We start from the raw sequence: 15,634 nt of genomic DNA on the forward strand, positions 1-15,634 counted from the left end.
TACCATAGATGGTGCATCATTCACAAGTACAACACCCAGAGCAGGCATGAGGTCGGGGGGCCGAGCCAACCCCAGCAGCTCCAGGCGGCCACTTAACACGGCAATGAGCCCTCTGCGGAGGGATCGACAAACTTGCACCTTTATCTAGCAAATAATCAACTTTTGTATTTAAAAACTTACTACCACTATACTTAGTTGCTAATAGCCTATGAAATAAACAGACTTTCTAGAGGTTATTAACAAGGAAAATTTATGAAATCTTTATTTATACACGACTAGTGCACAAGTGCTAACATTCACAAAAGCATTAAAGATAATTCAGATATTCATCTTGGCAATCACTTCCATTTTGTCGAGAGCAGCAGTTGAAGGTGTCGAAAGCCGCAGCAGCATGCGACTCGAGGCCAGTCCGAACTTCACGCCGCCGCCTCACTACTGCTTTCACCAAAGGCATGGTCGAAGAACTTTGACCGGTTTTCTAGTGGGATCGAACAACGACACGAAGAGCAGCACACCACCGAGTAGGAAGCCAGCCACACTAAAACAAGCAGGGGGATGAGTAAATTAACACATCAGCAAAGCTACATTGCTTAAAATGTTCTTACACTAAATGGTAATAATATCAAAAGTGTGGACGATAGTCACTTTGAACTGTTTATAAGATAAATATGAGCATGGCAGTAGTTTAAGGCTGTGTGTAAACAGTAGGAACACATTTAGCCTGGGAAAGGGGGAAGGGGATTGATTGTAAAACATCCAAACGTACTTCACTTTTGCAGTTGTCTAGAATCTAGATCACACTAATCTGTGCATTATACATAAGGGTGTATGATTTTGTAGTTAAATAATAATTGTAGAGTTGCGCCAATAGTGTACAGCATTTCGGCCAAACCTAAAAGATTAATATTTTGGTAACTTATCAAGTAATCCTTAAACGTAACTAGAAATTTAACAATTTGAACTCTTGATAATGCTGAAGTAGACTACTACTTTTAGACATCATAGCTTTAAGTGAACTATCCAAGTGACAATGTTTAAGTGACCACGATAAAGCCAAAACCTGAAGCCCGATTAAGTGACCACGATAAAGCCCGAAAAACATGCCCAAATTTCTTGGCCGAAACGCTATTCATATTATTAGCTTTAGGTATTTTATGTACAAGCTCTTTATATCCTACATTATGTTTGCATCATCTATGTATGTACTTTGTCCTCAATAAAACGTTTAATTCAATTTAAAACGTGCATGAACACGCTGGCTTCCTGTCCCGACAATTGAAATTGAATAAGTTTATTGAGGTAACACACACAAAGGGATGAGGTAGCTCAAGCTATTCTCACCCTGTTCAGTACAACGTGTTCTTACATATGTAGACACATCAAACAAACATATTGCCGAACATTCTGGCGAGATAAACATACATTTCTCCTTTACACAAGTAGTATGGTATCAAACGTACACACAAATACTTTTATGACTTAGGTATACTGTATAGACATTTTGCAAGACAATTTAACAAAAGTTTACAGTCTTGGTGCAAAATTCTTTTCTCTCTCCAGAATATAAACCTTTCCGTTGTGACACATCCAGGCTATTTGTTCAGGAACAATCCTTCTCTGTTTCTATATACATTAATAAACTGACAATCAAGAACATAATGTGAAAGGGCGTGAGACCTTAACATACCACATAGTTTTACACTTCGTGTCATTACCATGAACACCTATCCCATATTCCCACTAATATTTGTACCAAAGCCTGAGCCGCATGTGCACAGTAACTCCAAGCATTTCTCCTTTTACCATAAGTAAAATGGTGTTTTGACTCGCATGTAGTGTTGCATGGTTTGACTTTCCTCATACATGATACCTCTCCTCGCCACTTCTGCATGTGCCTGTCCCGACAAGGATTTATTATTATTATTATTATTATTATTATTATTATTATTATTAAGAGTAAATGAAAAGTATGGGCGTCATTTGGTACACAAGTCCGATTCGACGAAGCTAGTTTCCCCCTTAGTCCTTAGTTTAAAATAATTATGTTGTTAGGCTAGGAAGTATTCGTTTAGGTTGCATTAGAATGTTGTCTAGGTTTTTGCTTATTTACTTAAACCACAATTGGGAGACAATTCCACAATATTGGTTCCTTTTATTTGCTTTGGATAAGTGCCAAAATTTCAGGGCTTTGAGTGACTAGTTCCAGTTCACCCCTTTAAGTAGCATTTCAGTTTGTAATTAAAAACTTTTAAAGTGAACTGCAGAAAACGTTATGGATTTTGCAAGACAGTTATTTATACCACTCTTAATAAAGAGCAAAGTTTTAATTTTTCAGAGTGCGTCAATTAAATAGCCTATGAAGTTATACTATTACAAGCTTGGTTCTGCTCAACCCTTTACGATGCCTTAACCCTATTCTTCTACAATACTGTGTAGGCTCTAACAGCTCTGAGTAGCTATTAGAGAGTAGGCTCTAGCAATCAATCGTTAATGTCATCTGCAGTTTATTCATTCCTACAAACATTGTTGGCAGACAAACTAAAGCATAATTGAAGCCTTTCACAGCCTAAATGGAATGAAGATTCCGTCACTTACACTAATATAGACCACCAAAGGTCAACGTTATAAAATTGCAAATAAAAATAAATCTTAAGGATTATCATCAAATTTTAACAAATTAAAAATATACCAACAACACTTCAAGTATGTTTATTGAGACAAGAAAAAAATACATCTCAATGGGATAGAAGTAGCTTAGGCTATTTCTACCCCCCCCCCCCCCCCCACTGCCCAACAGCACTTACTGTACCCGTGTAGACTATCAGTACTTTAAAATGCTATGTGTACATTAATAAATTACCAGAAAATTTTAACCTTCAATCACTGTGGCACAAATTGCTTCGCAATAACTTGCGATCCTCGTTTCCAATCTTTCAGAACTTCTGCTTTATATAATTTTTTACCTTTCCTTGTTACAGCAAGGGAAGATTTTAATGCTTTAACTTATTCAATATACTGTACTGACCAGCCACAAATGCAGGGCATTGATGCTCTGCTTCATTTACATTAATTATCCTGCCGGGAGTCAAGATTTAAAGCTGACTGCTTAATATAAAAGCTTAGCTTGGAATGTTACAAAATCTGCACATTTACCAGGTATTACTAAAATAATTTAACTTGAAAACTAGGTTATAATCTAACCTAGAAATTATTTTAATACGAGTTTCTCAGAGCCGAACAGTTAAAAAACTGCTTACCTGTACACAACGTTGCCGACTGTGGAGTCTGATCTAGCCAAGGGGACGTCTGTCCGCAACCTTTCCAACTCCACCTTCGTCTTGGTTGCTCCGTGCTCGTCAAGAGGAACACCCATACCCTAGGCATCCCCAATCACCATTAGTAGTACACTGAAAAAAAATTACCTTTTGAAAGTTACAGCTCAAACCAATCTACACCCAAGTTATTAGGTATTTTGAATCCTATTAAACCCCTGTATATTCTTTACAGGTTTTAAATAAAAATCATTAATTATTATTATTGTTTCAGAGCAATCCTGGTGGGTTTGATGCTCCCTGGATACTAGTCTGGGAGATGTTGAAAGAAAAATTAAGAACTAGTGCAGACTAACGTCTGAATTTTCAGCCACATACTAAAAGCTATAAATTGAGTAATTGCTGCACAGAATAAAGGGTTTCGAATCTCCTTGGTATGGGTATCAAATATAACCCATCATAATGACAGACATTGTTCTATCTGCGGTTGGCTAGCTGCTCCCTGCCACGTCCTTACCAGGCGTGTAAGTAAGTAAGTAATTATCAAAAGAAGGCACCAAACCGGGAAGGCTATGTAGCACCATCAAATACGCAAAATAATCAGAGGGCGCTAAATATCACTAAGGATGCCAATAGGAGAACAAAAACGCATAAGGCGAACGATATCAAAAGTATCCGAGTCGCCAAGAATTCTATCGAGGGACAGGTGACCGCGAGGGGCGGTCGGAAAGCAAGACACACGCTCGTCCTGGAAGTCAGGACATTCAAGAAGGACATGCACGACCGTAAGAGGGACAATGCAACTAGGACAATAAGGAGCAGGGCGGCGCTCCATCAAGTGACCATGGGTTAAGCGAGTATGGCCAATACGCAACCTCGCTAGAGCTGTTTCCCACCGCCGGTTACGGTGGAAGGAGGACGGCCACGAGGAAACACAACATTTAAGAGTACGTAGCTTGTTACCAGTAACAGACAACCAAGAAGCCTGCCAACGGGTAAGGACTGAGGAATGGATAACCGGGTAAAAGTCGGAATACGGAATGCCTTTACGAGAGATGGGACAAGAGCGGACAGCTTCCTTAGCGGCAGCATCCGCACGCTCATTTAAAGACACGCCAATATGGCTGGGAACCCAACAAAACTCAACCGACTTAAATTTACTGTGAACGAGAAACAGCCAATGTTGGATCTCGACAACTACCGGATGAACTGGATTAAAGCACCCGAGAGCCATGAGGGCACTACGAGAGTCAACAACAACCACAAAGGAAGACTGACAACGAGAAAGCAGGAGACGAAGAGCATAGAGAATAGCATAAAGTTCCGCTGTAAAGATGCTAGTCTCCGGAGGCAAGCGACACATAAGTGCGATCAGGAAAAACAACAGAGTAGCCAACACCGTCCGCTGACTTAGACCCATCGGTGAAGACAGAAACGGAGCGGGAGTGAGAAGAAAAGTGCTCGAGGAAAAGGCGTTTTAGAACTGTAGGAGGGGTAAAAGCTTTAGTGATACGAGTCAAGGATGTACAAAACCGCGGAAGAGGGACCCTCCACGGGGGCAAAGAAGGAACAACACGAGGAGAAACATCAGAAATACGAACGGAAAGAGAATCCTGTAGGCGAGATAACCGGACAGAAAGAGGGAGGTGGTGAAGAGGAACAGGAACCGCAGGAGGGGTAAAAGTTAAAGCACGACAGAGACGAGAGGAAGGATGTTGCAAGGACCGCGCAAGATAGCGAAGACAGTAGCGATCACGGCGGTCCTGGAGAGACAGGAAGCCAGTGTCAACATACAAGCTAAGGACGGGAGTCGAACGAAAGGCACCAGAACTGAGGCGCAACCCAGTATGGTGCAAAGCATCAAGACGGCGAAGAGTAGAAGGAGAAGCAGACGAGTAAGCAGGGCAACCATAATCGAGCTTAGACAGGACGAGAGAGGAATGTAAAGCAAGGAGAGTGCGCCTATCTGCCCCCCAAGAAGTATGGGACAAGACCCGAAGGAGGGTAAGGGACTTAGAGCACTCAACACGGAGGTAAGAGATATGGGGAGACCAAGACAAACGAGTGTCAAGGAATAACCCCAAAAGCTTCGCGGAATCTTTGTATTCAAGGGGATGACCATAAAGTGACAAAGAGGGACGAAGAACAACCCGTTTCCGCGTAAAAGTCATGGCACAAGTCTTAGAAGTAGAGAACTTGAAGCCATGACCTGTGGCCCAAGACGACACGGCATCAATCGCAAGTTGAAGCCGGCGTTGAAGGAGAGGCGAATCATCACCCTGACAACAAAGGGTAAGATCATCGACATAGAGAGCGGAGAAGACACCAGAAGGAAGAGAGGAAAGAAGACCATTGAGGGCAACCAGAAAAAGAGTAGTGCTCAGAACACTACCCTGGGGCACACCTTCGTATTGCTGAAAAGAGGGAGAGAGAGCGGTACCAAGGCGCACCCGAAAGGAACGACGAGAGAGGAAGCTGCGGAGAAAGAGAGGGAGATGACCACGAAGGCCAAAAGAATGAAGTTGAGATAGGATATGATAACGCCAAGTGGTGTCGTAAGCCTTTTCTAGGTCAAAAAGGACGGCAACAACGGAGGTCTTCGCAGCAAAAGCAGTACGTATATAGACCTCCAAGTTCACCAGGACATCTGTCGTGCTGCGGCACTTGCGGAAACCAAATTGAGAAGGGGAGAGGAGGTGATGGTGTTCCAGGAACCACATCAGACGAACGTTAACCATACGTTCAAAGAGTTTGCAGACACAACTTGTGAGAGCAATAGGGCGAAAGTCCTTAGGGGAAGTACCCAGAGACCCCGGTTTGCGAACAGGGAGGACAACGGCATCGAGCCAGTCCTCAGGGACTGACGACGACTCCCAGATCCGATTATACAGACTCAGTAAATACTGAGACGTGCTCGGAGGGAGATGGCGAAGCATCTCATAATGAATACCATCGGAGCCCGCCGCCGTAGAACCGCAGAGGGCCAGGGCAGAACGAAGTTCAGAGAGAGAGAAGGGATCATTATAGGGAAGCTGAAGATGAGTGCAGAAATCTAAAGGACGAGACTCAAGGACAGGTTTACGAAGAAGGAAAGATTGGGGAAGATGAAGACCAGAGCTAACAGAAGAAAAGTGGGAACCCAGTTCGGAAGCGACCTGCAACGGGTCCGCCACAAGAGTATCATGGAGGTGAAGGACCGGGGAAACATCGGGAACGAACTTACCCGCTATCTTGCGGATACGCTTCCAGATCTGGGCCAGAGGGGTTTCGGACGTAATTGTCGAGACATAAGATGCCCAACATTCACGTTTAGCCGTACGGATGGCCCTACGGGCCACCGCACTCGCTTTCCGAAAGAAAAGAAAAGAATCGGTCGTCTGCCTACGGCGGTGCTTCTTCCAGGCTGCACGCTTACAGCGGACAGCCCGAGCACAGTCCGCATTCCACCAGGGAACGCACTTCCGTGGACCCCGAGAGGAAGAGCGAGGAATAGAGCGGAGGGCAGCGTCGAAGACAGTGTCATGAAAAAGGAGGAGAGCGCGAGAGAGGGGCAGAAGGGAGAGGTCAGAGAGAGTAGCACTGAGGGAAAATAGGGTCCAGTCCGCCTTAGCAAACTGCCACCTAGGGAAAGAGAGGGAAGGGCGAAAAGAGAAAAAGGAAACAAGGATGGGGAAATGATCACTTCCATGGAGGTCATCAAGAACCTGCCACGTGAAATCTAAGTAAAGAGAAGAAGAGCAGAGAGAAAGATCAAGACAAGAAAGGGTGCGAGTTCGAGAGTCCAAATGAGTGGGCTCACCAGAATTCAGAAGAGACAGGGAAGAAGAGAGGAGAAACGGCTCAAGGAGGCGACCCCGGGTATTCGTCAGAACGTCACCCCAAAGAGAATGACGACAATTGAAGTCACCCAGCAGGAGCACAGGCTCCGGCAAGGAGTCTAGGAGGTGTTTCAAATCAGGAAGAGAGAGCGGGACACTCGGGGGAGATAAATGGAACAAACTGTGTACCATTTCCCCACAAAGATACGAGCAGCAGAACAATGGAGAGGCGAAGGAAAAAGTAAAGGAACAAAGGGAACATCAGCCCGAATCAAGAGAGCAGAAGAATTAGAAGCCCCAGCAATGGCTGGGGGGGGGGAGAGAAAGGAATCCACGAAAACGACCAGGACGAGCACCAAGCATCGGCTCCTGGAGACAGACACAAAGGGGCGAAAACCGCGAAACCAGAAGTTGGAGTTCGAGGAAATTGGCGTAATAACCTCGAACGTTCCATTGAAGAATGGACAACGACGAGAAGAGAAAGGACAAAAACAGAGAACAAGGAAGACAAAGGCGAAAGACCAACAGAGCACGTTAAAGAATATCAGGGTCGGGATCAGGGTCAGCAAAGTCAGGGTTAGGGGGCATGGGTAAACTGAGCAAAGACGGAGGGAAGGAAACGGGAGAACAGATCAGAGGTGGGCGGGCAGGGTCCGGAGGAGGAGGAGGAGGAGGAGGAGACAACGGAGAGGAGCAGTCAAGGACAGCAACAGGAAGAGGGGGAGTAGAAAGAGAGGAGCGCACCCCAGCAAGAGCAGCAACCGAAAGGGAAGCAGGGGCCAAAGAAACCTCCATAGCAGGAACAGGGGGCGCAAGCACTGAAACGGGAGGGGAAGGAGCAACAGAGCCAGAAGGAGGAGCTGAGGAAGAAAGCGAAGCCTTCTTACCCGCCGGGGAAGAGGAAGGAGAGGAGCCAGGCTTACGCTTCTGACTTAAAGAGACCGGTGTCCCAGCAACTACGTACCGGGCGACGGATTCCAGTGTCTCAACAGGAGAAGCCGAACGAGAGCACACACGACGGCCGTTAGGAGAGCGATGGACATCCGCCCGCACCGACAGGCGGCGGGGAGAGCCGATAGATGGAGGAAGAGGATGGGAAGGAGGATCGGAGGGGGACGAGGAAGGAGACACAGAAGACACGACAGACCGGGTAGAAGGAAGGGGAACCCCAGACAGAGGACCAGGAGGAGGATCCTTCGGGAGAGAACCCAAAGGGACAGAGGAGGGGGCAGTGGGCGCATCAGGGTCCAAGGCCTGGAAACGGTTGTGAGTCTGAGGAAGGCGGGAAGGACGAGGAGAGGAAGAGCGCAACACGCGAGCATAAGAGATATTAGCATAAGGCGGGAGCCGGCGACCTGGCCTGGCGCCTCGCCTCAGGAAAAGATAAACGCTCCCAGTGCTTCAAGTTGAGGACGGCTGCCTCAAGCTTGTAATGGACACACGCACGGGAGAAGGTAGGATGGGCCTCACCGCAGTTGAGGCAACGAGCCTGGGAAGAAGCGCACTCCGACTTAGAGTGACCTTCGCCACCACACAAAAGGACAGAGAGAGACAGTCCCGGAGCAGCGGAGGGCACCATGCCCAAACCTCCAGCACTTGTTGCAGAGCCGAGGAGAAGGAATGTACTCCTGGACAGAGCACCTGGCACCAGCAAGAATGACAGAGGGTGGAAGGGTCCTACCATCAAAGGTAATCTTCACAACCCGGAGGGGTTGACGGCGACTACCACGAGGGGGACGAGTAAACGTGTCCACCTGGAGAATAGAATGGCCCTGGGCAGCGAGGATATGTCGAATATCGTCGTGGCAGTCGCGTAGGTCCCGAACACCGGTCGCAACATGGGGCGGGAGCAAAATAGTGCCAACACTGGCATTCAACTGAACGTTCTTCGAGACCCGAACGGGGGTCTCGCCAAGGCAGGATAAGGCGGCCAAGCGGGAAGCAGCATCCTGAGAAGGAGCAGCAACGACACGTGTACCGAGACGAGTGGGGTTGAAAGTAATGGAAGCATCCACGGAATCAATGAGATGTCGATGGAGGGAGAAATCGTCAGGAGGCGCAGAATCAAGAGGGAGGAGATCAAAATATTTGGCCCACGAAGCGGGACCAAACAAGGCTTGATAGGTAGCAGAACTGGAAGGAATCGAGCGAGGGCGGCCGTGACGAAGACGGCGGTGAGAACCCCCAGAGAGAGAGGGGTTAAAAGGCGCAGTAGTTACAACTAGAGAAGGAGCCACGCCAGGGGACGAGGTAGTCACCACTGGGGGCTTGGGGCTCGACCCAACCACAGAGGAGGGAGGGGAGCCAGAGGAAGGAGTCAGAGAGGCCAAAGGAGGAGCAAGGTCGGGGCCCAATGCAGCGGAGGCTACAGAGCCCGGTCTTCCAATACGGACCGACTCGGGGGCTTGGTCGCCCACCCCACGAGCCTGAGAAGGTAAACCAGAAGAAGCCGAAGCAGGGGTAATCATCTTGACGAAAGAAAGAATTCACTCACGAATGTGCCCCCACACCCACCATGGAGCCACAATTAGAGGCAGGACACCCAACAAGAAGCTATCGCCGATCTTGTCGGGGCCTCCTAGGGGTGCGTCGTGAGTATACGCCCCACAAACGCCACCTTAAGAAACCGACAGTCCGTCGAGATCGGGTTCAGTGACGAAGTGGGGATTGACAATAAAAGGTTCCCCTCGCTCTCGACGTCGGGTACTGCAGTTCTACGGGTGCAAGAGTATGCCTCCTCAAGCACCCGGGCGTCAAAGTAGAAGAAGTCCAAGGGAAGAACCAGAACGAGCAAAAGGTCGGCAGGAAACGGCAAGCAGATAGGAGAAGAGGGGGGAGAAAAACGAAACAGAAGGAAAAGGAAAAGATGCCCAGCAGAATTGGAGAGGACGGCAGCAGGAGCACAAGGCTAGAAAAGGACAGAGGACTGTCCCAAGGAGCATCACACTCCGGCAGCCGCCCACTAAGCCCCCAGACGGCGACAACGAGCTGAGCGGGGAGGGGGACCAGGCGTGTAAATGGTGCCGATTCCTAAGATTTCTAGGCCAGGAAACACTCCCCCCCACCTCACACTATTGCCTCATTACCGATTCTTCTACGATAGTGCAGCCGTTTCATTAGACCGTAAACAGACTTTCAAGCTATCAGGATCGACGAGAGACAGAAGGCATTCATTCCTGTGGATGGATGCGCTGAAAACCTTTAGATCCTAGATGTTCTTCTGGCTGAGGTCCAAGTGCTGAAATTCCTGCGCACCTTGACATTGAGGAGACTTTCGACAGCGTCCCTCATGCAGCCATCGATCGGCCCATGGAGCGCAAGGAAATCACCAAGCCCTTAGGGATATTATGTCGGGCTATGATGGCGCCTCGACAGTCATAACGAGAAATCTAAGGTAATCCCTGTGACTAAGGGAGTCAAACAGGGATTGTCCCTAGTCCCTTTCTTTTCAATTTGGCGATTGATGAGGCACTTACCAATATGAAGAAACTGAGCCTGGGGATTCGTCTGGGGGGAGTAAAAGGTGTCTGTACTAGCGTTTGCAGATGAGCTGGTCGTGGCAGCAGAGACGCCGACCAGCCTTCAGGTATTGATATGTGTGATACGTTGAGTGGCGCTGTCTTGAGGGTCAACGCGGGAAACTGCCGATCACCGAGCCTACAAATTTATGGCAAACGCAAGAATGGTATCTTCACAAACGAGGTTCCATGTCGAGGGCACAGCCATGGACTATTGGTATCACTGACGAGTACAAGTACCTTGGTATTCTTGTTGGTGACTGTCAGGGGCATCTCCTCTGTCTCACTGAGGAGGGTCTTATCACGCAGGCCCCCCTCAAACCTCAGAGGTTATACGTGCTAAAACACCACCTCGTTCATAAACGACGACCGTCTTATTCTGGGCGTGGTGTACAAAACTGAGCTAGCAAGAATCAAATGGAGGATGAGGCAAGCTATCCGTAGCTGGCTTCGTTCACCGCACGACAATAGTAGTAGGCTTCCATCAGTCTCTGGAGACCATGGAGTTGCGCTCTGGTGTCGGTCTGGTCTGAAGTGGTCTCACCAGGGCGCAAAGCCAGGGTAGGTTGATTTGGGGAAGAAGCTGTTACCCAGGCAGCAGGTCTCCCCCTCCCCCCCCCTCTCCATGGCGTTGAAAGTCTCCAATGGAAAGGCACACACCAATACGATTGGTTCCAGCGCCGTCGCAGGAACTGAGTTCCGGGGATAACCTCGAAGTAGTTGAAAAAGGGCACAGGGACCTCCAACACCAGAGACCGCCGTGGACGTGGCCGGAGAAGAACCACCCCATCAAGGGTATGAACGACCCCAGCCTCTTGAAGCAGAGCCTGGGCCGCACGACCCTCGGGAGGTGGACGTTCCGATCCTGCACCTACGTGTTCCAGACAAAGATCGTCACAGCCCTCTTTCACCCGAGGCCTGCCTTTTTCAAGACCAAGAAGAAGGAAGAGTAATTATTATAATATAAATATTTAATAATTATTATAATAGTAATAATTATAATGGCTCCGTTCACCGCACAATGCAATAATATGCAGGATAAGATACCCATTAGGTCGAGCCTTGAAGTGCGGACAGCTGAAGAGAAGTCAGCGAGAGGAAATGCTGAAGTTGTAGAGAAAGTGCCAGGGCTTGACCTAGCTGCATGTCTTAAGTCGATGCTGAAACAACCCCACAACTGGCAAGGCTTCGAGTCGGGTCAGGAAGAGCGGCATTGGCGGTGCTTCATTCTAGGTGGTGACTGTCTTCGGTGGTGTCTTAGTTTTCTTTCTTCACCTATTTCTTCTTGCTTCGTGTTATCATTTGATGTTTATTCTTTTACTCAGCATAGTCCTGGGGAAAAGTTCGGATACCAGTGTGGATTTATCGCATACCGAGAAGATTGCGTCGTTGTCAACCATTTCACATTAGCTCCTAGAGAGTGTTCTTCATACCTTGTGTATAATATACGGCTGGTGAGAAATCTGAATTCGGGAGATCCAAATGCAGTGTTGTCACGTTGTTAATATATTTCAGTTACTGCTGGAGAATCAATCATGGTATCTTACGAGTCTGGGGTGGTGAGTGTTTCAATGTCAACAGAGGCAGTAGAATCAGAAGACAGGTGGAGGTCTGCAGGAGCAACTGATATTGGTGCCGATGCAGGTGATGTAGTCGCCGGTATAACTGGAGTAATATGTGGTTGGTCTGGAGTGGCAGTTTGCAGAGGTAATGGAGCTGTAGCAGGTTGCAGAGGGTGGGCGCCAGAGATTGCCAGTGCAGCCACTGCCACCGCTACGTCTGCCAGTGCAGACGTAGCGGTGGCAGTGGCTGGAGCTGTAGTTGTGAAGAGTTCCTCAGAAATATTAAATGTTGGTAGACCATTGGAAGCATATAGTATGTTTAGAATTCGTGCGAATTCCTTGCAGTTCGTGCCTACCACCATTTCAACCAGGTGGACGAGTCCGAAGATGGTACTATGATCGATGTTGGGGAACAACTGGTGTGGTGAAGGCTGGCTTGTTGATTGGCCAGAGGCTGTGGCTGTTGCGGCCGAGTCGATGATTGGTTGGCGGACTGGGAGCTAGACCCCCATTGGCTTGCAGGTTGTGCAGACGCTCTGCCTCCGACTGGAATTTCAGGGGAATTGGCGGCTTGCACGTTGAAATTTGATGGTGCACGGGGAGTGGTGTTGGTCTGCCTGGCGTCGAACATCTGTATTTCTTCGTCTTCGGGGGCACTCTGCGGCGACGGCAGTATGTTCGCCATCGCAGAGAAGGCATTGAAGATATTCGTTCATGCAATTTTTTGAAGTGTTGGTTCCCAGTGCACTTGCTGCACCGTTGGTCCCGAGATGTACAGTTCTTTGTGAAGTGATCGTTGCTAACACTTGAGCATTGCCGAAGCCGTTAATAGTGTACTTTGGTGATTACACAGACATTGCAATTGCGTGATGCATTAAATGAACACATCCACAAGGGCCGTGACGAAGATTCGAACCTACATCTGAGAGCATCCCAGACGCTTCTTTTATCGAATGAGCTACAACATGGTCAAAAGAATTTCAACCTGAAGTTCTACTGACCTTACTGGACCCTGCAGCCTCTCAGACAAACCAGGATTTTACAAATTTCCCCCCCCCCCCTGCACTCTAGCTATGTCAACAGGCCGTTATACGTCTTTCGCCATTACTTCATTACGCAAGTCACAATAGCGTGATGCATCGAATGAACAAATCCACTAGGGCCGTTATGAGGATTCGAACATGGGGGAATTTCGTAAAATCCTGGTTTGTGTCCGAGAGGCTGCAGGGTCCAGTAAGGTCAGTAGAACTTCTGGTTGAAATTCTTTTGACCATGTCGTAGCTCATTCGATAAAGGCAGCGTCGGATGCTCTCAGACGTAGGTTCGAATCATCGTCACAGCCCTTGTGGATTTGTTTCTTTGGTGATCTGTCCGGGGGGGGGGGTGCTAGCGATTCCAAAGCACCAGAAGCCGTTGGTAGTAGCAAAGGTAGCTTCCTTAGGCGATGTGGAGGTGACCTTCATGGTGGAGAGGTGGCTGTCATGTATAGATTGATTGATTTAGATTAAGCCACCCAAAAGGAGGCACGGGCATGAATAGCCCATAAGTGGAGGCCCTTTGGAGTCATTACTAGTACCAATAGCTGGTTCTTGGGATCTGTGGATGGATGGCATCTTCATGGTCGCTTGCAGTTTATGACCCGCAGGAGGCTTAGTCGCCAGGTTGCAGTTTAATGTGCTAAGCGACGCTTTATATCTGAACAGAGCAACGTCGGCAGTTTGGTACCATCAGGATCGTCGTCCTTTGAGGAATTGCATTTGTCCATCAGGGAATTTGCGGTGAAATTCTGGTATTCTTTTTTCAGTATTGTGAGATTATTGTAAGCGTTCATAGAGTGGGCTTGGACATACTTGGGGTGCGGGTATTTGTTCTGGCTGATTAACTTGTTACGTCTGTGGGCCAATTATCGTCTGGTGTGTGTGCCATTGAGCTCACTATGTGCTGTTCTTTCCGATCAGCAAGTATTTTTGTTTTCTTAGTCGTCTTCGGTCGCAAGGCCATTCTCGTCAACGTCGGCTCTGGGGAGCCTCGGTGCTGGTTGTGGGAGTTTCGCGTGGTCCGTTGTTTTTCGATGTGGTGTCTTCGTTGGCAGGGGTAGCCAGTGTGGGTGGCGTCCCTGTTACCGGACTGGTTGTGGGTACTTTTGCAGGGTCGGACACCGGGCCGGCCCCAGTGGAGGAGCTGGGAGAAGGTCGTCTGGTACTGTCACCGTCGGAAGTCCATTTGCAGTGAGCAACCTCTTGTTGTAGTTTTAGATTTAGCTACTCAGAACGAAGTGTCCATGTAGCACGGGCTATGGTGAGCCCGTAAGGAGCTTGTTGATAATGTGGATGTATAGGTTGATTTCGTTGCCTGCCAATTTGTCGGCAAGGTGTAGAAGCACCGGTAGGAGGGTGTTGTTGGTGGCAACTGCAGCAGCTTCCCCAGCGTTCTCGGGCAAGGCCGGGAAAGCAGACGTAGGCGGTTTGGCTAGCCGAGTTGAGGTGGTGCTTGCCATCATTTTTATTTCTTCCTGACGGTGGAGACAGTTGGGTGAAACTTCAGTGTGCGGGCCATTGCAGAGTAGGCAGCGTCAGTGGGAGGATGTGCAGGCTTTGTAGTGATGCTCCTGGGCGCAAATACTGCATTTCTGCACTTACTCGGTGCACTTACTGGTGTAGTGGGAGTATCGGTAGCACTTGAAGCACTGGCGGAGCTCTGTGTATCGTTCCTTGGTCATGTGGGCAGGTGGAATCCTAATTCCGGCGCACTAAAGGCCGTGTTCTTTGACGTGGGTTGCTGCAATGACCGTGAAGGTCACTTTCAGTGTGGGTCTACGGGTGTTGGAGTTGGTGCTGATCTTGGCCACTACCGTGGTCAGCGTCAAGTTCAGGAAATTGATGCTGGCGAGGATTTCGTCGTCGCTGCGGTCAGAGATCCATGCGCTGATGTGTCTGGCAAACAGTCCTGTCCGCCAGGTGGCATCTAGGAGGAGTGAGGGTGAGGCCGACGTCTAGCAGCGTGGTCGTGGAGGAGGCGGCGAATAGTTTCTCCAGGTCATTGTCGCTGGAGAAGAGAAGGTGAACACCTCTGGTCTCCACGATGTCAGGTGGAGATATTTTTGATGGTAGAGACCTTTTCTAAGATCCCAGCCGTAGTGAGAATAAGGTCCTCTTGGAGGCAAACCTTGACTGTGCAACATGGTACAGGTACCATAGATGCTCGGTCTGTGCACTATCTGTGCACGCGTGGTGGAAAAATACCAGGGGGGGGGGGGTGGTAATGTATAGGAATGAACTTTACCGTGACAGCAGTCAAGGAAAGGTGTTGTTCGTTTATTCTTGTGACGTCTTTGGCAGCTTTCAGAAAATAGGGAGCTCACTCTCCGGACAAACACCGTCCTGGCTGCGAGGTAGTGTCATGGTGGGGTGAGGATCATGTGTGCCGCCTAAAGAGCAGAGGGGGTGGTGGGGTCGAACAGACCC

At 48.5% G+C, this 15,634-nt stretch overlaps 1 protein-coding gene across 3 annotated transcripts in view; it reads right to left on the reverse strand.

Moving 5' to 3' along the window:
* Positions 1-311: 311 nt before the first annotated feature.
* LOC123758545 (uncharacterized) overlaps positions 312-15,634 on the reverse strand; it is a 51,631-nt gene continuing 36,308 nt past the window's right edge. For 2 of the 3 annotated variants that reach the window (XR_011228043.1, XM_069322425.1), the window contains exon 3: positions 312-538. Coding sequence is in view for 1 of the 3 variants with exons in the window: in XM_069322425.1 (XP_069178526.1) it covers positions 442-538 (97 nt within the window). In the remaining 2 variants the exon portion in view is untranslated. Of the gene's footprint in view, positions 539-3,257; positions 3,990-15,634 lie in introns of those variants that run through there. The other variant, XR_011228045.1, reaches the window with a different exon arrangement.

This window comes from Procambarus clarkii, chromosome 11 (assembly GCF_040958095.1).
Source record: "Procambarus clarkii isolate CNS0578487 chromosome 11, FALCON_Pclarkii_2.0, whole genome shotgun sequence".
Lineage (NCBI taxonomy): Eukaryota > Metazoa > Arthropoda > Malacostraca > Decapoda > Cambaridae > Procambarus > Procambarus clarkii.